At 32.5% G+C, this 26,700-nt stretch overlaps 2 protein-coding genes and 1 long non-coding RNA gene across 4 annotated transcripts in view; all 3 read right to left on the reverse strand.

Moving 5' to 3' along the window:
• Positions 1–21,495, reverse strand: part of LOC134691514 (uncharacterized) — a 46,050-nt gene extending 24,555 nt beyond the window's left edge. Inside the window, exons 1-7 of the mRNA XM_063552062.1 lie at positions 21,376–21,495; positions 20,714–20,812; positions 19,980–20,087; positions 14,047–14,118; positions 12,267–12,318; positions 6,294–6,554; positions 40–495 (exon numbers count right to left, since the gene is read on the reverse strand). Of these exons, the coding sequence (XP_063408132.1) occupies positions 40–495; positions 6,294–6,554; positions 12,267–12,318; positions 14,047–14,118; positions 19,980–20,087; positions 20,714–20,812; positions 21,376–21,495 (1,168 nt within the window). The remainder of the gene's footprint in view (positions 1–39; positions 496–6,293; positions 6,555–12,266; positions 12,319–14,046; positions 14,119–19,979; positions 20,088–20,713; positions 20,813–21,375) is intronic.
• LOC134691346 (uncharacterized) overlaps positions 1–22,087 on the reverse strand; it is a 193,419-nt gene extending 171,332 nt beyond the window's left edge. The window contains exon 1 of the mRNA XM_063551815.1: positions 22,034–22,087. The gene's annotated coding sequence lies outside the window, so the exon portion shown is untranslated. The remainder of the gene's footprint in view (positions 1–22,033) is intronic.
• A 605-nt stretch (positions 22,088–22,692) lies between these two features.
• Positions 22,693–26,700, reverse strand: part of LOC134691347 (uncharacterized) — a 29,293-nt gene continuing 25,285 nt past the window's right edge. For both annotated transcript variants that reach the window (XR_010102117.1, XR_010102116.1), the window contains 2 exons: positions 24,414–24,497; positions 22,693–22,791 (listed from right to left, as the gene is read on the reverse strand). This is a non-coding gene — a long non-coding RNA (uncharacterized LOC134691347). The remainder of the gene's footprint in view (positions 22,792–24,413; positions 24,498–26,700) is intronic.

Genomic DNA, 26,700 nt, shown 5'->3' on the forward strand with positions numbered 1-26,700 from the left:
GCTAAGCTTGGCCGCATATAAGTGTATATGATATATTACCTTTTGCTTTTTTGTCGTCAGCCTCATTGAGTTTTGTTACGACAAGATAAATCGCATCTTGTGATAAAAAAGTTTGATGTGTGTGGTAAAATTCTTCATCTCCTGCAAAATCCCATAACAATAATGTGGCATACTCCTCTTTGTCATGTAAATCAACATTAGATTTAAGCATGGCTTCAATTTCCATTTTCGCTTGTTCTAATGCTTGGTTTCGTTGCTGCAAGATTACTGGAGGTTCAACTTGAGATTCAGTGGTTACTGGAGGTTCAACTTCAGATTCAGTGGTAACTGAAGGTAACATTATTTTAGGCTGCTGGGTTACTGTCTCTGATTCATCAAAACTTGTTGATGGTGTGTTTTCCTTCACAGCTTTATGGGCTCCTTCTACTGATGCTTCAATTGTTCCTTTGAATGGTTTTAAGAGTCTTGCATGAATTTCAGTTTCTCCATTGGTTCCTATCAATAGAAAATTACAATAATATTAAAAAAATGTGAGATCCCAGTATAAAATAAACTTGAACCACCATGCGACAGTGTGGTTTTTGTATCATTTTGAAGGCAAACAGTGAGTTGTAATTGTTTAATTAAACCCTAGTCTTTTGGTCTTTGGTGGATAGCTGTCTCGTGGGAAATCACAAAACATTGTATATCAATATCTTCACATGATATAGCAGCATTAGCTACCAGATTCGACTCGGAACTCTTAGTTTGATTTATACTAAAACGTATATCAAAAATTTTACAAAAATTCACAGAAAATTTCGAAAAAGACACAATTTTGATGAAGCATTGATCTACATTTTGCTGTTGGAAAACCTCTAATTCGCATTCGAGATAACATCCAAAGATAGGCATGTGACAAAATGTCAATTTAAAAAGATTATTATAAATAACAAACGAAATAGTGTAATGATAATATTCCTTAATTCTGTGAGATATCATATCAAAGATAAATTAAAGAACCTTAGTGAGCACGCTCACATACCCCACTTCCCCACATTGTCATTGGAGGAATTAAATAAGTATAAGAAAAAAAAATTGTATAAGAAAAAATACTGAATAATAATTTCCTGTCAATATACACATCTACAAAGTATGTCCTTATTATCTACAAAATTTCATGAAATTCTGTTGTGTGTTTTCAGAGGAGTTGAGATGACAAACTGTTGCAGAAGTACATTGAAGCAAATAAGTTCAAAGGGGCATAACTCCTAGAAAAAAAATTGAATCGTAATTTCCTGTTGATATGCACATCTACGTAGTATGTCCTTATTATCTACAAAGTTTCATGAAATTCTGTTCTGTGGTTTCAGAAGAGTTGAGATGACAAACTGTTGAAGTAGTACCTTAAAGTAAATAAGTTCAAAGAGGCGTAACTCCTAGAAAGAAAAAAAATGAATTGTGATTTCCTGTCAATATGCGCATCTACATAGTATGTCCTTATTATCTGAAAAGGTTTCATGAAATTCTGTTATGTAGTTTAGAGGAGTTGCGATGACAAACTGTTGCAGTAGTACATTGAAGCAAATAAGTTCAAAGGGGCGTAACTCCTAGAAATAAAATTGAATCGTAATTTCCTGTAGATATGCACATCTACATAGTATGTCCTTATTATCTGAAAAGGTTTCATGAAATTCTGTTGTGTGGTTTGAGAGGAGTTGCGATGACAAACTGTTGCAGTAATACATTAAAGTAAATAAGTTCAAAGGGGCGTAACTCCTAGAAAAAAATTGAATCGCAATTTCCTGTCGATATGCACAACTACATAGTATGGCCTTATTATCTGAAAAGGTTTCGTGAAATTCTGTTGTGTGGTTTGAGAGGAGTTGCGATGACAAACTGTTGCAGTAATACATTAAAGTAAATAAGTTCAAAGGGGCGTAACTCCTAGAAAAAAAAATGAATCGCAATTTCCTGTCGATATGCACAACTACATAGTATGTCCTTATTATCTGAAAAGGTTTTGTGAAATTCTGTTGTGTGGTTTGAGAGGAGTTGCGATGACAAACTGTTGCAGTAGTACATTTAAGTAAATAAGTTCAAAGGGGCGTAACTCCTAGAAAAAAAATTTAATCGCAATTTCCCGTCGATATGCACAACTACATAGTATGTCCTTATTATCTGAAAAGGTTTCGTGAAATTCTGTTGTGTGGTTTGAGAGGAGTTGCGATGACAAGAAACAGGACTGACGGACTGACGGACGGACGGACAGACGGGTCAAAAACATTATACCCTCTGCAACTTCGTTGCGTGGGGTATAAAAATTAAAATGACACTTCAATTAGATAGCAAATAAAACATAATAGGTGATCCCGGGTAAATGGACAAATTTACCGTAATGTTCATGAGACCCAGGTTTGCAAACTTGTTTTTCTTATTCTGGTTAGTAATCTATTTCCAGTTTTAATTAATACTTCTCGTCATGAACATTGATGTTTTGACTAAAAAAAATATATGTTTTTCATGTGTTGAACATTGGTTTCTTTTACAAAAATTAATACATCTTAATAAGTTGTGAAATATTTGAATTTTTTCTTCAGTGTATGTTTTTACTTGTCCACGGGCAATCCAGACCAAAAAATTACTTGTCCTGGTATTCAAATATATAAGAGCCAAGAAGTCCAGCATAGCATTTCTACATCCCTATCATTACAATGTTTCATGATTATAGCTCACCCAAAAAAGAAAAAAAAAGTAAAAATTGTCACAACAACTACAAAGTGTCAACAGTTGATTATCTAATGAGTCAAATGTTGATTGCAGTCACGTTGTCTTATTTGTAGATCATATCGTCATTGTAGCTGATCAGCATGGTTAGTGTTTTTTCTATTCATTACAGTTTTCAAGGTTTTCAAGCCAAAAACTAACAACATGGGTAGCTGACTATACAATATTGGTTTTGCTCATTGTTGGAGGCTGTACGGTGACCTATAGTTTCTTAAATCTACGCCATTGGTCTCTGGTGGATTCATCTTTTTTTTTCGTATAAAAATCTTCAATAAAGGGCATGCCCAATAGCTCATATAAGGAGTGATCGATGATTTCTTTAACTTATTTATAAATCTTTTTGCTGATAATTTTTGATAAACATTTTCTTTCTATCTATTATGAATATTGTCATAAAACATAAATAAGTAAATATTTCACTGAAAAGCAATAACTCCTTTAAGCAGTAGGATGATCAAGCAAGTGGATAATTTTAATAGTGTAAAAATATGCAAGTGTTTGGTAAACAGGAAGTTGTTGAGTGATGAATCTGAAAACGCATCACACAGTATAGCTGACTTGTATAAATCCTGAAACCAAATTTCAGAAATCCTTGTATTGTAGTTCCTGAGAAAAATGTGACGGAAATTTTCAACTTGGTTATCATGTGTAAAATAGTACAAGTGTTTGGTAAACAGGAAGTTGTTGAGTGATGAATCTGAAAACGCATCACACGGTATAGCATACTTATATAAACTTTGAAACAAAATTTAAGAAATCCTTGTATTGTAGTTCCTAAGAAAAATGTGACGAAAATTTTCAACTTGGTTATCATGTGTAAAATAATACAAGTGTTAGGTAAAATGCATCAAACGGTGTAGCAGACTTATATAAACCCTGAAACCAGATTTCAGAAATCCTTATATTGTAGTTCCTGAGGAAAATGCGACGAAAAGTATTCATGGGACGGAGGGACTGACGGACTGATGGACTGACGGAAGGACAGACAGAGGTAAAACAGTATACCCCCTTTTTTCAAAGCGGGGGTATAAAAATTTCAGACATGTCAACTTGTTTGAAGATCTTTAGCTGATAATTTTGCTATTTCCAGGTACTCTATAACTACTATAGTTTCATGATTATAGCCAGAAGCGTAAAACAATAGTTACAATTATCATTAAAGGGCAATAACTCCTATAAGGGGGGACTTAACATTTTAGCTATGTTGAAAGGCTGATCCCGTTCCTCTGTAAAAATTATAGTTGTTAACTAAAGATAATATAGAAAAAAATTAAGAATCATCATTTTAAAGTGCAATATTTTCTTATCTACCACAGGTTCCTTTACAGTTCACTACTACACACTGCTGATTAGTTAGCTACTGCAGCTGAATTGTAGGTTAACTACTAGAGAAAATTTGCAGTGAGAGAATTTTTCACAAATTGTTAAGGCTGTGTTATGAGTACTCTAATAAAATGTTTAATTAATCAGTATTTATTGTATATTTATTGAATAAGAGTGCACACGCTGAAATGTCTCGCCTTTTATACTAATCATTGATATTATGTTGATAGTCATAAGTATAAAGCTTAGTTTTATTACAACTGTCTCATAAACTTAACATTAACCAAGATAACTAAAAGACCAATGAACCTTGAAAATGAGGTCAAGGTCAGATGAACCATGCCAGGCAGACATGTACAGCTAACAATGCTTCTATACAACATATATAGTTGACCCATTACTGATAGTTTAAGAAAAATAGACCAAAACACAAAAACTTAACACTGTGCAATGAACCGTAAAAATGAGGTCACCGTCAAATAAAACCTGCGCGACTGACATAAAGATCATAAAATATTTCCATACACCAAATATATTTGACCTATGGCATACAGTATAAGATTAAAAAAACAAAACTCAAAAACTTAACTTTGACAACTGAACCATGAAAATGAGGTAAAGGTCACATGACATCTGCCCGCTAGACATGTACACCTTACCATCATTCCATACAACAAATATAGCATATAGAGTGAGAAAAACAGACCAAAACACAAAAACTTAACTATAACCACTGAACCATGAAAATGAGGTCAAGGTCAGATGACACCTGCCAGTTGGACATGTATACCTTACAGTCCTTCCATACACCGAATATACTAGCCCTATTGCTTATAGTATCTGAGATATGGACTTGACCACCAAAACAAAACCTTGATCACTGATCCATGAAATGAGGTCGAGGTCAAGTGAAAACTGTCTGACAGACATGAGGACCTTGCAAAGTACGCACATACCAAATATATTTATCCTATTACTTATAATAAGAGAGAATTCAACATTACAAAAAATTTGAACTTTTTTTTCAAGTGGTCACTGAACCATGAAAATGAGGTCAAGGACATTGGACATGTGACTGACGGAAACTTCGTAACATGAAGCATCTATATACAAAGTATGAAGCATCCAGGTCTTCCACCTTCTGAAATATAAAGCTTTTAAGAAGTGAGCTAACACCGCCGCCGGATTACTATACCTATGTCGAGCTTTCTGCAACAGGCTCGACAAAAATGAAACAAATACCAAATCAATTTCTTTCTTTTCCTTATCAAACATGAAAGCTGTTGTTAAAGGACGAAAAAAGTTTTCAAATTATTTGTCCATGTTTGGCTTCTTCAGCCTCGCAAGACTCCCAATCTTGTTCCGACAAACTTAACTATCCCTTACGATACTTCTAATTTTGCTTTCTAATTGCATAAATCCTTCAAATTCTTCACTTTCGCTATCCAATTTGATAGCTCATTCGTCCGCCATTGTTTTAATCGCATTCCGAACACGTGTAAAATTCATCATAATTTGTTAAAAAGGAATGTATGAGTTGAAAGTTTATTCATTTGTTAAACCGAATTTCATTGGTTCATTTCGGGATTCCCCAACAGTTTTGTCCTATCTAAAGGGTTTTAATAGTGGTATATTTTCCGGAAATATCCGTCACCGGGACTGCGCTAGTATATGTTACAACGGATCTATCAGTCACTGCGAAAACACGCTAGATTATGCAAGCGATGATGAAAACCATGTATATATCCGTCAGTGGTAGATAAAGAGTTATAGGAAGTCCTTTGACAATCTGCATCCCTACATTTTTTGTATGTATAACAGTTTTCCTATCTTATTCAAATAACATCTAATTGTGCTTAAAAGGGGGGAAAATTATCTATTTGATGTTGTTCACCTTTGCTTATACTGCGTAAAAGCTAACATAATTAATGTTGCCAACTTATTAATGCACTAGATTTGCATTTGGCCAATTAATGCCTCTCATCTATTTTCCAACACGTCGAACTAATTGTGAATATTCAAGACCTGAAATCAACGAAATGGAACTTTGAATCAGATCTTGTTAGACCTATGCCTCCAGAACTGAACATCCCCAAACCAATCCAAATTATTGCTCAAAAATATGTTATGTAAACTAGAAACTAAAACTGTTATAAATTACTTTCTTAAGAAAAGAGAAACATATTTAAGCTTATGCATCATACCATCTAACTTATTCCATATGCCATCATCAGACATTGCTTTGCATTTTATTTTGTGAATTTCGATTCCATTTGTACTGGTAACATCTGTAATGTCTTCACCAAACAATCTTCTAATCAACGAGGTCTTTCCAGCACCTTTCTTTCCAACTATAACTAAACGTATGTCTCTTTTTTTCTCAGATCCTGACTCAAGTAATTTGAGGTACAAATCAATAGATCTTTTGTCAGCCATTAATTTTATTTCAGTTGGAACCATTTCATCTATAAAGATATTTTATCGTAAAGAGTTTTTTTCATATAGGAAAAACATTATAACTTCACTCTATTTTTAAAATTAAGTTTACACATTTCTCTAATTCTTACACGATTTATCCTTTTCCTCACCTGTTTTTTTTTCTTTCTAGACCACCTAAAAGGGACAACTGTTTTGTGTCAATCTATAAATTTGGGTACAGACGTGCGGCTGGGGTTTGATTAACACACCCAATTCATTTATAGATTTATGCTAAAATCCCTACCCATTCATGCATCATCAGAAAATCACAACCCATTTAATATACATTTTTAAATAACACACCATTGATATATTTGACATTCCAAAAAAGTGACCCATACCAGCATTATGTTTGTGTATACCTTTATATAGAAAGTGACCCCGTGTCCTTGTAATCTTTCTGCATGTGCCTGTCACCAAGTCAGGAGCATATAGTTCAGTGGTTTTCCTTTGTTGCTGTATATCAGTGGTTTTCCTTTATTGCTGTATAACATATTTGTTTTTTTTTGGTACATTTTTCTGTACATAAATCAGGCCATTAGTTTTCTCCTTTGAATTATTTAACATTTGTCATTTCAGGACCTTTAATAGCAAGATTTGTGGTATGGTTTTGCTTATTTTTGAAGGCTGTGAGGTGACCTAGCTATAGTTCTTTTACTTTTACGTCATTTGTTTTCTGGTAATCATACCACATCTATATATCAACTATTATGCAACAGCAACAGTATGAATGGACTGCTGGAACTATAAGGTAATACCACATCTTCGTATTGTTATAATAATCACGTTTTTTTTAAATTGTTGACACCACCAATAGCAGGCCCAAGTCTCAACGCCTTGACTTTGCCAAGGCTAATACAAAAAGTAAATATGATCTTTTCTCACTTCAGAATAGATTGTTTTCATATTTAAAGATATAATAATAAATGTTGATCTGATAACAATTTACATTTCTACAAAACCAAATACTTGAGTTGTTAAAAGAGAGAACGTGGGTTTAAAAAAACAACAACAAAGCACACAATGTTGTGCTAAGCACAGTCGGAAAGCTGACCCCGGTTGGTTTCATATCAAATGAAACCAAAGCATGATGTACGCTATAAATGACAACTGCATATTTTTATAAGTTCTAACATAAAAATTGTTTTGATAAAATGTAATGATTAGAATACGATGCCTTTAAACACAAGTTTGTCACCCGTCGAGGCAATTTTTTTTTCTACAAAGAAGTTGAAATTTCTTTCTTAACTTCTGAGCTATGCTGAATTTAAATGATGTGGTGAGACTTTTTCTGAACTGGCCAGTGTCAAAGTGCCACTTAATACGCTGTAATAGGCAAATGTGCCACTTCAATCAGTCAAAATTTTCTGACAAAGCGGTTGTAATTGTAATTTACGAGTTACATCCCTTTATTGACACTTCAAACAAATAGGAATATTTTTTATCTTAGCACCATATGGCGTTATTTACAAGTATTATTCGGAGTTTAGTATGACGATCATTGTCACTGAACCAGTATAGCAATGTATAGATATTTGTTTAGGGGCCAGCTGAAGGACGCTTTCCGGTGTGGGAGTTTCTTGCTGCATTATAGATCTATATGCTGTTATATAAATATTTACAAGTGAACATAATTTAAATAATTGATTGAAACACACTAAATGTTGTGTACATTCGTTTCACATGCATGTTGATATCCATGTTTCAGACAAAAAAAAACTACAATGTCAAAAAATGTCTTTCTTTTGGAATTTAGTTCAAATGGGGTTTCATAAGGGGTGACAGATCTTAAGACTTTAAATAGTTTTTTTTTACTTTCAGATACAAAAAGTCTGTATTATTTTTTATATTTCTGTAAAATTTATTTAATGCAAGTTTATTGGTGAAAATAGTAGAAAAACTAACAGACAATTTGCATAATTTTAATTATATTTTCTATTATAACAAGACACATGCTCAAGACATCAATTTCTGACTCCAATGGGAAGTAAGAAACAGAATCAGAAACTGAAAATTTCTAAATTGCCGCCAATTTCATTTTCCCGCAGTATAAGGCAACTTCAGAATGGTGGGTGTCTTCCTCCATCTGGGATTTTGAAGTAGCAAATAACAATTGGTCTAGATCTTTAATGAAATGTACAAATTTTGAGAGTAGTATTTAATTCATTGATATAGAAAATTATTAATGTTTGATTCATTTTTATTCAACTTTGCCACATAAGAGACTTAACTCAGATAGTAGGGAAATACCTCGTTTAAGTAAGTTTTATAATTGAAAGTGTTGTGAATTTACATATTTTAATATGAAGCAAGAAAACATGTTTGGCGACCCCATTTTTCTTCTGATCTAAAATCATGTTATAAGATCTATCTTCTCACATTTTATCTTAAAATTATATGGTGTTGTTTTCTTTTTATCGCACAAAATTGAATTTTCCATGCATAATCTATAGAAAATCTGTCGATTTTGCACAACCTGTACATGCTGTAGCGTGAAAAAAAGTCCGATGACCCATACTGTTTATAATATTTTGGAAAAAAGCATGATTAAAAACTACATTTTGACAAATTATTAAAAAATTCTATGAATTTTAATGAACACCCCTTAATATCAGTCCCATTGTTGTCTTTAGAAAGTAGCAACAACAGTCATTTGTAAGGGCTTGCTTTCTGACTGAGCATACCTCCACTCTTAACTCAAAGTATTAGAAAACAAGAAGTAGGTGTCTGACGATCAGAAAAGTGCAAACACATTAAATAACAAGCAGCTGACCAAATAAAGAGTCATTCTGTTTTGCAGTATTTGAGAGAAATGTGTGACAAAAATATTTGAGTTCATTAGGTTCATTCAAAATATTGAAAAATCAAGTATCTGCAAGCAGGTAGTAAATATCGGCCATGTAAGCCTTACAATCATTCCATAAAATATATAGTTAACCTTTTACTAAAAGTATCTGTGAAATAGACCTAACCAAGAAAACTAAACTTGAACCAATGAACAATGAAAATTGAGGTCAATATAAAATAAAGGAGATGTGGTAGGATTGTCTATGAGACAACTATCTGCCAGAGTTCAAATAAGTGGAGAAAAGAAACGATTGGTCACTGCAAGGCATTCAACGATGAGAAAAGCACACACCATATATAATTGGGCACAAAACACCCTGACATGAAAAGTTTACATGAACTCTGCCAGACAGACATGCTCAACATACCTTATTTTAAATACATTGTATCAAATATAGATGACTTAATGCTTATAGTATCCGGAAACATACCTTAGAATGAAAAAAACATCGATAAAAGAACCATATATATGAGGTCAAGGTCAGATAAATCCTGCCAGACAGACTTGTACCTCTAACAATCATCCAATATAAAAAATATAGTTGACTTTTTGTTTACAGGATCAAATAAACAGACAAAACACAACTTAACATTGACCAATGAACCATGAAAATGAGGTCAAGGTCAGTTGAAAACTGCCTGACAAACATGTTCACCTTACAACTATTCTATAAATCATATATAGGTGACCTATTTGGTACATGATTCGAGAAACAGACTTAACACAACAACTCAACATTGACCAATAAACAATGATAATGAGGTCAAGGTCAGTGGAAAACTGCCAGACAGACATGTTCACCTTACAATCATTGTATACATCAAAATAGTTGACCTACTGTTTATAGCATCTAAGATACTGACTTGACATCGACCACTTGACCTTGATCACCGAGTCATGCCATGATTGGAGTGTGATCCTTATATCTCACATTCTTAGACTTTAGTCGCACGCGAGACAAAATTATTGATTTCTAACAGCTATTATGTCAGCATGTCATCTACACAATGGCTACCTTATTCTTGGTGAAATAATTCTAGCAAAGTAGAATATTGCTTGTACTATCTGACTATAGCATTCTAAAGAAGATCATATATGTGGTGGTACTTACTATGTCGTGTATATCATATATTTGGTGGTACTTACTATGTCGTGTATATCATATATTTGGTGGTACTTACTATGTCATGTATATCATATATTTGGTGGTACTTACTATGTAGTGTATATCATATATTTGGTGGTACTTACTATGTCGTGTATACCATATATTTGGTGGTACTTACTATGTCATGTATATCATATATTTGGTGGTACTTACTATGTCGTGTATATCATATATTTGGTGGTACTAATTACTATGTCGTGTATATCATATATTTGGTGGTACTTACTATGTCGTGTATATCATATGTTTGAAAGGTGCTAAATGTATAGCTCCATAGTTTATTATCTTTTATAGTTATTTATCTTATTTCCAATGTGTTTATTGGTTCAACTGTATGATATTTTGGAACATCAGAGATTTCCTACCATCAAGCCGGATTGTGTGAAAATGTAGGTTTTAGCAACAACAACAAAAGCCATATACAACATTTTGGAAGCCCAGCGACCAGGGTTTCCCCTGGGTCAATTATTTTTTTCGCCACCTCTTTCGCCAAAACAATATATTTTTCGCCACTTTATTTTTTTTTTCGCCAAATAACATAACTATATTTTTCTACCCCCCCTCCCCCCCCTCCCCCTTAAATAAGATGATTTTGCCCATTGCGTCTATGATTATGCTCTCAAACTTATTTTAGAGTTTACATGTTAATGAATAAACACTAAAAATTTACTTTAAAACAACAGATTTTTTTTAACTTAAAAGGGAAAACTATTCATTGTATTTTAAACAACTTTTCTAAAGCCATTGATTGGGCCACTATACTTTACATAATCAAGAAGATATATGTCCTGGAATATAACAAAATTAATGGACATGTTTTGATTATATAATACCAGTATAGTTCGTAGTGAAAATTTCTTTAAAAGAAAAATACTAATGTTCCCTTCAGTACTAAGAATTTTGTTTTACTACAAAACAAAAGCTTTTATCACATGAAATTGATCCCTCGTTTCATGTGTAGTCATTACATTGAAGGGCTACTCTCATTCGAGCCAACCTTTTGGATAGATTTCTTCATAACGACAGTTTTCTTTTCTTGACCATCGTAAATGAAAAAGTTGAGACGTAAAACTAGGCTTGAAACACGTGTGTCACTCAAACGACTTTAAAAACGTCTTCCTAATCAATTACCGATATTTAAGTCAAAGGATAATTAAAGTTTTAAATCCGAGATTTTTCTTGCTTTTGGACATTTTTCGTCACAACAACAGCTTTCTTTTCTAAACTATCTTTAAAAGCGGAGGAGACGTCAAAAGTTTGCTTCAAACACGTGCGTCGCAAAGTGGTAAATAAATTCTGTATGTGACATTTAGCAGAAGCCATTTAACCATATCATTTTGTCAAACAATTCAATCAACACCTTTATTAATATAGTCCTTTGTTGTCGATAGCTATAAAATGCAATCAGCTGATTATTGATTTTCTGTCCAAACCTTAATGAGGTCAAGGTGAATTCCGAGTATTGTCTGATCGGGTAAAGTCCGAGAAACTCGAAAAAAGTAAATAAACAAGATGGAGGAAAATAAATCGTTCTATATATTTCTTTCGCCAAATTCTTTCGCAAATGACGAATTTTTATCGCCACAATTATTATTTTTTCGCAAATTGCGAAAATGGCGACCGCCAGCGGAAACCCTGCCAGCGACTATGTATATAATAATGATATAAAGTTAAAAAAAATACCTTCTATCCTTAGTTTAGCACTAACATCTGAAGATTTCTCTGACATGACAGTCTGAAAAATGAGGAATATGCACTGTGAATATATCTTGACTCATGTCACTTGTAGAACTATTAAATTTCAAAAAATTTTGCAATGCAACAAGAATATTTGTGTTTAATGGAAACTGTGTGCCAAAACCTGTCTTGCTGATCATTTTGGATCAACCAAGTTTTATAGTTTTAAAGATGAAAAGCAGAAATGAAAATTAAACAATAGACTCAACCAAAAACGTATCACTCATGAACTGCTGTAATTTTGCCAAAACTAAATTGGATGTATTGCTTCTTGGTGTTTAACCCTGAGACTGCTGCATTGATTTTATTGTGTCATTGTGCAATGCTGAACAAAATATGAATTATTTGTGCAATTGACTCAGATTTTTCATTTTTTGTGTTTGTTTGTGTCTGCAGTTATTTTTTACCTGTACAGGTGCAAATAAAGATATACAAAGGTAAAATTTTATGATTTAATATATTTCAACAATTCAATAAACATAAAACTTTGTAAAACAAGAACATTTGTAATTATTAGATATTTGTAACAATATTTGGCAAAAAACTTGTAAAAGTCACAGGTACATGTTATACTGCAGGTATTACACAGGTGAGTCAAAAAAACTCATTAAGGACAAAAAACACGTTAAATTGTAATAAACAGTATGAACATAACACAATGAATGTTACTTAATTAAATGTTCAAAATTGCTGATCAAGCAACTATAACAACTGTTTATCCAGAACGTGCAGAATTTTTACCAGCAGGCAAGAGGATCACTCAATAGTTCTGGCGTGTATGGTTCACCTGAAAACATGTTGGTACACACAATGCAACTTTGCGGTCTGGGAGTACTCACAGCCTTCTGAATGAGAGCATTTACTACAGATGTCCTGAAATGTAATGTTCTTTTCTGGTTTTATTTACTGGTGGAAACTTTTTGATCAAAATAAAAGCATTGATAACACATAAGTTCAGCTTCAGATTGGTTTTTTTTCAGGGCATCGGGTACCCCCAAACAATTTTTTCTCATGTGCCACAGGAATAAGTAATTAATACTCCAAGTTCTGTAAATAGTTCTGGCGACACGTATTAATTGTCCATGTACACATGATGACCATTTTCCAAAAGTCCATACTGGCTCAACAAACCAATAACCACTTTTGTACAGGTTGTATTGCATTTATTTTCACTAAGAATAAGGTCAGCTTGTTTAGAAATCTGCCGTCAAATCCAGTAATACATTTCGTCTAGAGTGACCGGTTGCCATTTTTTTAATGCAGCTTTTTACTTTCAGACCTCCATCGTCATTGGTTTTTACCTTGGCAAATTTATTGGTTTGAAATACAAGTTCATTTATATATATCATCATTTATAAATAATTTTTAAAAATCCAAAGGTTCATTACTTTGCATACCATTTTTTAATTTAGATTCATCAGTAAACGGGCCAATAATTACATCACTGTCCTGACATGACCATCCATTTTGGAGATCATCTGGGAATTCCCTGTCATTCTCTGGTGAAAAGTTAAATATTGGCAGGTTTGCAAGTATGTTACGATTAATATTGTAAAAACATTCAGGACCGAATCCCTCAAATTTGTCTTAACTATCGCCATCATTGAAGAATTCATTTATTTGTTCTGTCACTACAGTCGGTATACGCCATTACAGCTCATTTTTCAACAAAAAATATTTTTGTTAAGCATTTGCAATTCAACACCATATCTACCACTATATATACCTGTAAGTATTCCATCACTTCTTTATACTGCCTCTGTCGTCTTGCTGCTGCTACATCATATGGAGTATTACCCTGAAATACAGATAAATCTTTATATTGTTTTCATCTGATAAGGCCACTCCAATTTAATTTCTTGTTCTACAGATTTTTGGACTAAAAAAAATTGGGGCGAGCAAGCGATTTGAAAATTTTAATAAAAAAATATTTAATTTGCAAATTTTTGAGGCGAAGCTCTGTAAAAAGTAAAGGTGAGCAATTACATTTTTTTTTGGGTATAAAACATAAAATAGTAGGTTTTGAATATATTAAAACTTGATTTATCACTTGTACCTTGACATTTCTTTAATTTATGAAGTATTTTTTCCCTGTTCAACAAGAAATAACTGAATAATTAAATCTAATCTATGTATGTGTGACTGACAATGAGACAATTCTCCATCCAAGTCATAATCAGGTTCAGAACAACCCCTTAATGTTATGAATATCCCTTTTATGAGGGGTCAATATAAGTTATAATATATTTTTTTTTGTAAAAACACTTTTAGTACAAAAGAGCTAATATTTTCCCAAAGAACTATTATATCTATATGGTATTAAATGGTCAAAACATGTTCTTTTCTACAACAGTAAACATGGTAAAATGACCCCTTCAAGGCCCTTGTCTGAGGGATAACCTGATAATAACAAACATAGGTCAAAGTACTGCCTTTTACACAGAGCTTTGATCCAGACTAAACAGCAAGCTATAAGGGACCACAACTTAGTATTGTACACAATTCGAACAGGAAACCCAACGGTCTAATTTATATTTCCAAAAGGGAAAATACCAATGAAACACAACAACAAACGATAACTGCTGAACGATAGGTCCCTGAATCAATCAGGACAGGTGCACAAACCTGCAGCGGGTATGACCGTCAGCATACATAATAATTGCAGTTGAAGGCAAATCCTTCAAAAGTTCTTTATACTTTATTTCAACAACGAACAATTTTTGATAGGGAATATAAGTCAGGAGGAAAGAAACCAATGTTTTGATCTGTACAGGTATTTCCGCTGTTATATTTATATCGGAGCACTCCTACTTGGAATAAATTGATTTCATGTTGAAACAAATATTCTCACAGATATTTACAGTGTTGTGGGGTGCTTATAGCAGGGTTTCCGCTGGCGGTCGCCATTTTCGCAATTTGCGAAAAAATAATAATTGTGGCGATTAAAATTCGTCATTGGCGAAAGAATTTGGCGAAAGAAATATATATAACGATTTATTTTCAGCCATCTTGTTTATTTACTTTTTTCGGGTTTCTCAGACTTTATCGATCAGACAATACTCGGAATTCACCTTGAGCTCGTATAAAGATTTGCTACGTCCATGTAATAAAATCTGCATCCGAATACAATCGCCAATTGAACTATATAGTATAGTGTTAGCACATGTAATATCGACAGCTCGCAACATAAACTCATTTACAACTTGCAATATATATTAACATTTTCATTTATATGTAAATATTACGCATTGTTCATAACTTTACTATTTTATTTTCTATTATTAATGTATTAATTTATTTTTCATGATACTATGATTCATGTAATCTCTATAAAGAGGAAATAAAGATATGAATGAATGAATGAATGAATGGATATGACAAAATGATATGATTAAATGGCTTCTGTCACATGTCACAAAAGGGATTTATTAACCACTTTGCGACGCACGTGTTTGAAGCAAAATTAAAATAAAAATTTGTGTTACTTGGCGAAAAAAATAATAAAGTGGCGAAAAATATACTGTTTTGGCGAAAGAGGTGGCGAAAAAAATAGTTGACCCAGGGGAAACCCTGGCTTATAGGTTTAAAATCGTTATATAAAGGTTATACTGTGATTTTAAAAACAAATGTTGAGATCTTTTTATAATATTTACAAACAAGAGGCTGTCACAACGACAGCAAACCGGATTTATTAACATTTATTTGTGTCCTAGCAATATCACAAGAACCATTACTGATAAATGGTGAAAGTGAAAATCGTCAATATCAAATTTGACCTCCATTTTGTAGTCAGTATCAACATATTAAAATTTGAAAAGTTTAGATTGAATGGTTCATGAGTAAATGCAACAACGTCAATGGAAGCGCCATTTTATGATCTTTCAAGAACCATAACTCCTGAACGGTAAAAATCGTCATTATTGAACTTGACCTCTATTTTGTCATCAGTAACAACATATAAAAATTTCAAAAGCTTTGGTTGAATGGTTCATGAGAAAATGCACGGACACGACTGAAAACACCATTTTTCAATCTTTCAAGAACCATAACTCCTGAACGGTAAAAGTCAAAATCGTCATTATTGAACTTGACCTCCATTTTGTCATCAGTAACAATATATTAAAATTTGGAAAGCTTTGGTAGAACAGTTCATGCATAAATGCACGGACACGACTGGAAACTCAATTTTTCAATCTTTCAAGAACCATAACTCCTGAACGGTAAAAGTCAAAATCGTCTTTATCGAACATGACCTCCATTTTGTCATTGGTAACAACATATTAAAATTTGGGAAGCTTTGGTAGAACAGTTCATGCGGAAATGCACGGACATGCCTGGAAACTCCATTTTTCAATCTTTCAAGAACCATAACTCCTGAACGGTAAAAGCCAAATCGCCATTATTGAACTTGACCTTCATTTAGTTGTCAGTAACAACATATTAAAATTTTTTAAAAACATTTGGTTGCCGCCCGCCCGCCCGCCCGACAGCCTGCCGTACATCCCCAAATCAATCACCGACATTTTTGTCACAAAAATCCGGTTAAAAACGGTTAGGGAAATGGACATGATTACATTTCCTGATGCAGGAAGCGGGAATATAATAAAAATTAAAAAATCTGTTTTGAAAAAAATAGGTGCGGGCGGGTCCGTCGAACAAGGAATTAAATTGGTGTGGCCTAACTACAAAGAAGATTTTTGTAACACAAATCTTACAATTAGTATAAGTAACAACTGAGTGGTGTTTTTTTTTAAAGATGCTAACAAGGATTATATTCCTTCCTTAAATATAACTGATGAGACGACATTTAGATTATTTTTCACAATTGTTTGAAGACCTTAAATAGGCTTTTTACTTTTGTTTATAAAGTATATGAATAAAAGCTCGATCTGCAGTTTAAAGATTGGTCTACATAAGGGATGTGGGACTTTAGAGGGTCTTCATTTTTAACTATCTTTTCTAATTTTTTAGACATATTATTCAAGTCCTTTATATTTGAACACACAAATATTATTCTCTCATCTTTATATTTCAACACACAAATATTATTCTCTAATCTTTATATTTCAACACACAACTATCATTCTCTAATCTTTATATTTCAACACACAAATATCATTCTCTAATCTTTATATTTCTGCACCAATTTCTCTCCATTTTCAATGTTTTTTTTCCATTCAAGATTTTCTAATCTGCATATCCCATCCAGACCCTCCTATATCTATATACCCCTCCACAACCTCCTATATCTGTATACCAAATCCACACCCTCCTATACCTGTATACCGTCACCACACCCTCCTATATTTGAATATCTGATTTACACCCTCCTATATATATCTGTATACCCAATCCTGAGCCTTCTATATCTGGGTCAGGATCCCTAATGGACTTTGAGATGAGGAACTCAGATGAAGTAATTAAAAAAAAAATATTAGTCCGCCATACAATTGTGGATGCTGTGATTTAAAAATTGACATAAATGAACAACCAGATGCTCCGCAGGGTGCAGCTTTATACGACTGCAGAGGTTGAACCCTGAACAGTTGGGGCAAGTATGGACACAACATTCAAGCTGGATTCAGCTCTAAATTTGGATTGTGATTAAATAGTTGACGCAGAATAGGTTTCTGACACAGAATGAATGTGGTCTAATGAACTTAATTTTTTTTTTGCCTTTGAGCAATTCACTATGCTGTTGAATATTAATCCTCTCCAAAAAATGTTTGAAGAATTTTTTTTTTTATTTATGAAATCTGAAATGAGAAAAATTGAACCCCCCCCCCCCATACACACCCTCCTATGTCTGTATACCCCATCCACACCATCCTATATCTGTATACCCCATCCACACCCTCCCATATCTGTATACCCAATCCACACCCTCCTTTGTCTATATACCCTATCCACACCCTCCTATTCTGTATATCCCATTCACACCCTTCTATATCATGTAATTCTGTATACCCCATCTATACCCTCCTATATCTGTATACCCCATTCACACCCTCCTATATCTGTATACCCTATCCACACCCTCCTAGATCTTTATACCCTATCCACACCCTCCTATATCTGTATACCCCATCCACACCTTCCTATATCTGTATACCCCATCCACACCCTCCTATATCTATTTACCCCATCTTCTTCCTACTTTATCTGAATACCCCATTCAAAACATATATCTGTATATCCCATCCACACCCTCCTAGATCTATATACCCTACACCCTCCTAGATCTGTATACCATATCTACACCCTCCTATATCTGTATACCTCAGCTACACCCTCCTTTATCTGTATATCCCATCCACACACTCATATATCTGTATACCCCAACCACACCCTCTTATATTTGTATACCAAATCCACACCCTCCTATATCTGTATACTCCATCCTTAAACTCCTATATCTGTTTACCCCATACATCCTTCTATATATATGTACCCCATCCACATCCTGTTATATCTTTATACCCTATTCACATCCTCCTATATCTGTATTCCCAATCCTTAACCTCCTATATCTGTTTACCCCATCCACACCCTCCTATATCTGTTTACCCTATCCACACCCTCCTATATCTGTATACCCCATCTTTAACCTCCTATATCTGTTAGCCCCACCCACATCCTTCTATATCTGTGTACCCCATCCACATCCTGTTATATATGTATACCAAATCCACATCCATCTATATCTGTATACCCCATCCTTCTAAATCTGTATACCCCATCCATACCCTCAAATATCTGTATACCCAATCCACACCCTCCAATATCTGTATACCCCATCTACACCTTCCTATACATGTATATCCCATATACAACCTCTAATATATGTATACCCTATCCACACCCTCCAATATCTGTATACCACATCCACATCATCCTATATCTGTTTCCCCATCTACACCCTCCTATATCTGTATACCCAATACACATCCTCCTATATCTGTATACCATGCACATCATCCTATATCTGTAAACCCCATCTACACCCTCCTATATCTGTATACCCAATACACACCCTCCTATATCTGTATACCCCATCCACATCCTCCTTTACTTGTATACCTTATTTCTACCCTCCTATATCTTTATACTGTTCTTTTACAGCATTTTATAGTCTTTAGCGTTATCACTGATATTGTTTAGATAAGGAATAAAATAAACGATGACAAAGATGATAGGTATCTCTTCCACTAGCTATAGACAATTTGATTACAGGAATTTAAAAAAAAATGATAGTCTTTATAGGATCATCTCTTTCAAATTATTTTCAAAGTGCCAACACAATATAAAATTATTAAACAATTTTTATTTCCTCCTAATTATTGAACATACAAATATTGTCTAGTAATTAGTCTTTGTTATAACTTAAACTGTCATGACAACGGATTGGTGTATGTTTTGTTTGACAAGTTGTTTGTTTACACTGACTTTAATTACAGCAAGTATGATAGTCTATGTGTTTTATAGTAAAATTTAGCCATTCAAGTCTATATAACTTTTTCATATTTTAAGTCCAATTTAAATAATCATATGACTTTTAACTATAGCCTTTAAATAGAATCCAACCATATCTTATACATCATTTTAGTGATTCATTACTTTTAAATAGTTGAACACTGGTCATATACTATGAAATATTACCTGATGTGATTTAATGAAGGGACTTGCACCTCCTTGTCCTACTAGACATCTTGCGATCTGTAGATATCCCTCCTCAGCAGCATAATGTAAAGCTGTTCTTCCATTTCTCTATAATATAACCAAATAACATGTAACTATAATGTACAATACTTTGTTGTCAATATCAATAATATACAACATATCCTACAACTGACATTAAAACTTATGATAAACTGGACAATGTTGTGTAATAAATATAAACAAAATATATATCACATGAATCAGTGGTCAAAACTGAATAAAATGACCAGTCCCACTTGTATTTATATTCTACATAAACAACACATAAACATGTTTTGTTGTGAAATGTCAAAACTTCCATAAAATCTGATATTTAAAAAAAAAAAAATTCAAGAAATGTGTAAAATAATTATATCAATGGATTCAGTAGAACAAAATAAGTAAAATGAGACCCCACTTTATATGATTCTTACAAATATTTGTTTCGTTAAAACTGTCTAATTAACATCAGGATTTAGTGTAGATTCAGTATAATCATTCATTCTAATAAAATATATATTTTTTTAAGAAACATGAAAAGGAGTTATATTTTCTAATTCAGAACAATAATACGAGTAAAATGAGACCCCACTTTATATAATTATTACAAATATTTGTTCATTAAACTTGTCTAATTAACAACATGAATTAGTGTAGATTAATAGTAATGTGATCAGACTAAGTAGATTACATACTGATGTGGTGTCGATCTTACATCTTCTATCAATGAGGAGTCGACAGATCTCCAGGTGTCCTCCCATGGCAGCCTTCATTAATGCTGTCCGTCCACCTCCCTGGAATAATACAACTAACATCAAAACTTGTCTGATAAACTGGACAATGTTGTGTAATAAATATAAACAAAATATACATCACATGAATCAGTGGTCAAAACTGAATAAAATGACCAGTCACACTTGTATTTATATTCTACATAAACAACACATAAACATGTTTTGTTGTGAAATGTCAAAACTTCCATAAAATCTGATATTTAAAAAAAAAAAAAATTCAAGAAATGTGTAAAATAATTATATCAATGGATTCAGTACTAGTAGAACAAAACAAGCAAAATGAGACCCCACTTTATATGATTTTTACAAATATTTGTTCGTTAAAACTGTCTGATTAACAACAGGAATGAGTGTAGATTCAGTATATTGTTCATTTTAATAAAATATTTCTTTTAAGAAATATGAAAAGGAGTTATATTTTCTAATTCAGAACAATAATACGAGTAAAATGAGACCCCACTTGATATAACTATTACAAATATTTGTTCATTAAACTTGTCTAATTATCAACATGATTTAGTGTAGATTAATAGTAATGTGATCAGACCAAGTAGATAACATACATTTGTGGTGTCGATCTTACATCTTCTATCAATGAGGAGACGACAGATCTCCAGGTGTCCTCCCCAGGCAGCCAACATTAATGCTGTCCATCCATCATCCTGGAATAATACAACTGACATCAAAACTTGTCTGATAAACTGGACAATGTTGTGTAATAAATATAAACAAAATATATATCACATGAATCAGTGGTCAAAACTGAATAAAATGACCAGTCACACTTGTATTTATATTTTATATAAACAATAACTTAACATGTTTTGTTGTGAAATGTCAAAACTTCCATTAAACCTGATAACTTAAAAAAATATTTTTTTCAAGAAATGTGTAAAATAATTATATCAATGGATTCAGTAGAACAAAACAAGTAAAATGAGACCCCACTTTATATGATTCTTACACATATTTGTTCATTAAAACTGTCTAATTAACAACAGAAATTAGTGTAGATTCAGTATAATTGATCATTTTAATAAAATATTTTTTTTAAGAAATATGAAAAGGAGTAATATTTTCTAATTCAGAACAATAATACGAGTAAAATGAGACCCCACTTGATATAACTATTACAAATATTTGTTCATTAAACCTGTCTAATTAACAACATGATTTAGTGTAGATTAATAGTAATGTGATCAGACTAAGTAGATAACATACTGTTGTGATGTCGATCTTACATCCTGAATCAATGAGGAGTCTACAGACCTCCAGGTGTCCTTCATTGGCAGCCATCATTAATGCTGTCCATCCACCAACCTGGAATATTAAACTGACATCAAAACTTGTCTGATAAACTGGACAATGTTGTGTAATAAATATAAACAAAATATATATCACATGAATCAGTGGTCAAAACTGAATAAAATGACCAGCCACACTTGTATTTATATTGTATATAAACAAACAATAAACATGTTTTGTTGTGAAATGTCAAAACTTCCATTAAACCTGATAACTTAAAAAAAATATTTTTTTCAAGAAATGTGTAAAACAATTATATCAATGGATTCAGTAGAACAAAACAAACAAAATGAGACCCCACTTTATATGATTCTTACAAATATTTGTTTGTTAAAACTGTCTAATTAACAACAGGAATTAGTGTAGATTCAGTATAATTGTTCATTTTAATAAAATATTTTTTTTAAGAAACATGAAAAGGAGTAATATTTTCTAACTCGTATTATTGTAAACGAGTAAAATGAGACCCCACTTTATATAATTATTACAAATATTTGTTTATTAAACCTGTTTTATTAACAACATGGTTTTGTGTAGATTAATAGTAATGTGATCAGACTAAGTAGATAACATACTGTTGTGATGTCGATCTTACATCCTGTATCAATGAAGAGTTTACAGATCTCCAGGTGTCCTCCCCAGGCAGCCCACATTAATGCTGTCCATCCTCTACCCTGGAATAATACAACTGACATCAAAACTTGTCTGATAAACTGGACAATTTTGTGTAATAAATATAAACAAAATATATATCACATGAATCAGTGGTCAAAACTGAATAAAATGACCAGTCACACTTGTATTTATATTGATCATAAACAACAAATAAACAACTGGTTTTTTTGTGAGATGTCAGAACTTCCATCAGAAATGTCATGTTAATTTTTTTTTTTTTTTTTTTTAAGAAATGAACAAAATATTTATATCAATGGATTCATTACAATTCTCTGAGTAAAATGACATCTCACTTTATATGATTCTAACAAGTATTTGTTAACATAATGATTAAATCTGTCTGATTAACATGATTCAGAATAATGATCAATTTTTTAAAAAGTAACTTTTTCAAAGAAATATGAAAAATAGTTACATTTCCTGATTTAGCACTAGGAGACAAACAAAATGAGACCCCACTTTATATGATTCTTACAATTATCTGTTGTCCATTCAACCTGTCTAATTAACAACATGATTTTGTATATATTAAGGAATGTGGTCGAAGTGAAGCAATAACATACATGTGTGATATTTGTTTTACACCCGCTGTAAAACCTTGGTGTAAAAAATGTTCTTGTAAATATTCAAAGTAAGAACTTTATCAAATATAATCTGTTTTGTTCTGAAGTAACTTGTAGTTGTGTATTTTATACTGCTTGTGTACAATCTGTTAAGTTCTGAAGTAACTTTTAGTTGTCTGTTTTATACTGCTGGTGTACAATCTGTTATGTTCTGAAGTAATTTGTAGTTGTGTGTTTTATATTTCTTATGTACAATTTGTTCTGTTCTGAAGTAACTTGTAGTTGTGTGTGTTTTTACTGCTTATGTACAATTTGTTATGTTCTGAAGTAACTTTTAGTTGTGTGTTTTATACTGCTGGTGTACAATCTGTTATGTTCTGAAGTAATTTGTAGTTGTGTGTTTTATATTTATTATGTACAATTTGTTCTGTTCTTAAGTAACTTGTAGTTGTGTGTTTTTTTACTGCTTATGTACAATTTGTTATGTTCTGAAGTAACTTTTAGTTGTGTGTTTTATACTGCTGGTGTACAATCTGTTTTGTTCTGAAGTAACTTGTAGTTGTGTGTTTTATGCTGCTGGTGTACAATCTGCTATGTTCTGAAGTAATTTGTAGTTGTGTGTTTTATATTTCTTATGTAAAATTTGTTCTGTTATGAAGTAACTTGTAGTTGTGTGTTTTTTTACTGCTTATGTACAATTTGTTATGTTCTGAAGCAACTTTTAGTTGTGTGTTTTATACTGCTGGTGTACAATTTGTTCTGTTCTGAAGTAATTTGTAGAACTTTGTTTGTTTTATACTGCTGGTGTACAATCTGTTATGTTCTGAAGCAACTTGTTTTTTTATTTTTTATACTTCTGTTATTATAGTTCTAAAGTAAATTGTTGTCGTGTGTTTATGTACAATATTCAACATTTTGAAGTTACTTGTAGTTTTCACTGTTTCACTGTGCTTTAATTTTAAGTAACATGTAGTTTTGTGTCTTTTTTTGGTATCTTCGAATGATTTTTCTATGAATTATTAAAATAAGGTAGTTTTGAATGTGACTATTTTACTTACATCTTGATAATCAATGTCTGCACCATTCTGTAGGCTTAATTCTAAGGCATCTATATCTCCTTTCCTAGCAGCTGTAGTCAGTTTCTGTAAGTATAACATAGAAATTACATTTAATCTTGATAATCAATGTCTGCACCATTCTGTAGACATAATTTTAAGGCTTCTATATCTCCCTTCCAAGCAGCTGTAGTACACTTCTGTAAGTATAACATAGAAATTACATTTAATCTTGATAATCAATGTCTGCACCATTCTGTAGACATAATTTTAAGGCTTCTATATCTCTATTTCCAGCAGCTGTAGTGAGTTTCTGTAAGTAAACCGTAATAAAAATATATTGAAATGAATGTCCTTACTGTTAAATTAGGTAATAATTATGTTTTTTTCTGTTTAGCAATGACTACATAAATCAGTAGTATCCTTCCTTTAAATAACAGACAGAGAGGAATTCTTTTAATAGCATAAAATTGTTGGGATTTATGCATTTGATATTATCAAGGAAAACACCAAGAGTGCATACACTGAAATGTCTCGCTTTCTTTACTAATCATTGAAATCATGTTGATAGTCCTAAATAAAAAGCTTTATCACAACTGTCACATAAACTTAACATTAACCAAGAAAACTAAACATTGACCAATGAACCATGAAAATGAGGTCAAGGCATGTACAGCTAACAATTCTTCCAAACAACAGATATAGTTGACCTATTGGTTATAGTTTAAGAAAACCAGACCAAAACACAAAAACTTAACACTGAGCAATGAACTGTGAAAATGAGGTCAAGGTCAAATAAAACCTGTGCGATTGACATATACATCAAAAAATATTTCCATACAACAAATATAGTTGACATACATGACATATTGCATAAAGTATTAAATAAAAAGACCAAAACTCAAAAACTGAACTTTGACCATTGAACCATGAAAATGCGGTCATGGTCAGATGACACCTGCCAGCTAGACATGTACACCTTACAATCATTCCATACACCAAATATGGTAGACCTATTGCATACAGTATAAGACAAACAGACCAAAACACAAAAACCTTACTGTAACCACTGAACCATGAAAATGAGTTCAAGGTCAGATGACACCTGCCAGTTGGACATATACACTTGACGGTCCTTCCATACACTGAATATACTAGATCTATTGCTTATAGTATCTGAGTCATGGACCTGACCACCAAAACTTTAAGACCTTGTTCACTGATTCATGATAACAAGCACCTTTTGTTACATTTTAAATTTTTCTCATTTCAAATTTCATAAATAAAAAGAAAATTTCTTCAAACATTTTTTGAGAGAATTAATATTCAACAGCATAGTGAATTGCTCAAAGGCAAAAAAAAATTTTAAGTTCATTAGACCACATTCATTCTGTGTCTGAAACCTATGCTGTGTCAACTATTTAATCACAATCCAAATTTAGAGCTGTATCCAGCTTGAATGTTGTGTCCATACAGTACAATTTTTGCGAAAGCCATCCCAAACTCCATACACCGAGTTTTTTCCTGGTGTGACACCAGGAAACTCCGACATCACTCCCTAAATTCTCGGAGAAATTTGGGAGTATTCCCTCCGACTTCCGCGTAAATCTGTTACCTTTTGTTTATTGTATTAGCGACATCTCTCCCAGTCTGGAGTGACGCGATGTCACACCAGGTAATTAATTGCCCTAATCCTTCTGATCTATGCCGGCACGCGACAGTCAAGGTATGCGAGATTTCTAATGTAATTAAACAATTGTATTTCCTGTCTATTGATTATCAGTTTATATCTGATTGCTTGAAACAAATGAAAGATTAAAATCAAAATCAAAACGTTGTTGTTAATTCTTTTAATTACTCTGTACATTTAAATCAATTTTCAAAAACAACTATATTTGATTTTGACTTCCGTTTTTTATCAGTAAATAAATATTTAATTTACTAAAAGAGATAATATTGTGTAACAATAAACGGAGACTAACGCTGAATAAATTAGAGTAGTTTAAAGAAAAGTGACACGTCTCAAAGTTTTTTATACAAGTAAAAAAGAAAATATTATTCACTATCTGTTATGCTAATAAGTCTACGCCATTTCCATTTTACGATTACAAAACAAAAGTTTTAAAAAGCAAAAGGTTGTTGTTAATGCTTTCAATTGCATTAAAGTTTTATAAAAAACAAGAATGTGTCCTCAGTACACGAATGCCCCACTCGCACTATCATTTTCTATGTTCAGTGGACCGTGAAATTGAGGTAAAATCTCTAATTTGGCATTAATATTAGAAAGATC

This window comes from Mytilus trossulus, chromosome 11, assembly GCF_036588685.1.
Source record: "Mytilus trossulus isolate FHL-02 chromosome 11, PNRI_Mtr1.1.1.hap1, whole genome shotgun sequence".
Taxonomy (NCBI): domain Eukaryota; kingdom Metazoa; phylum Mollusca; class Bivalvia; order Mytilida; family Mytilidae; genus Mytilus; species Mytilus trossulus.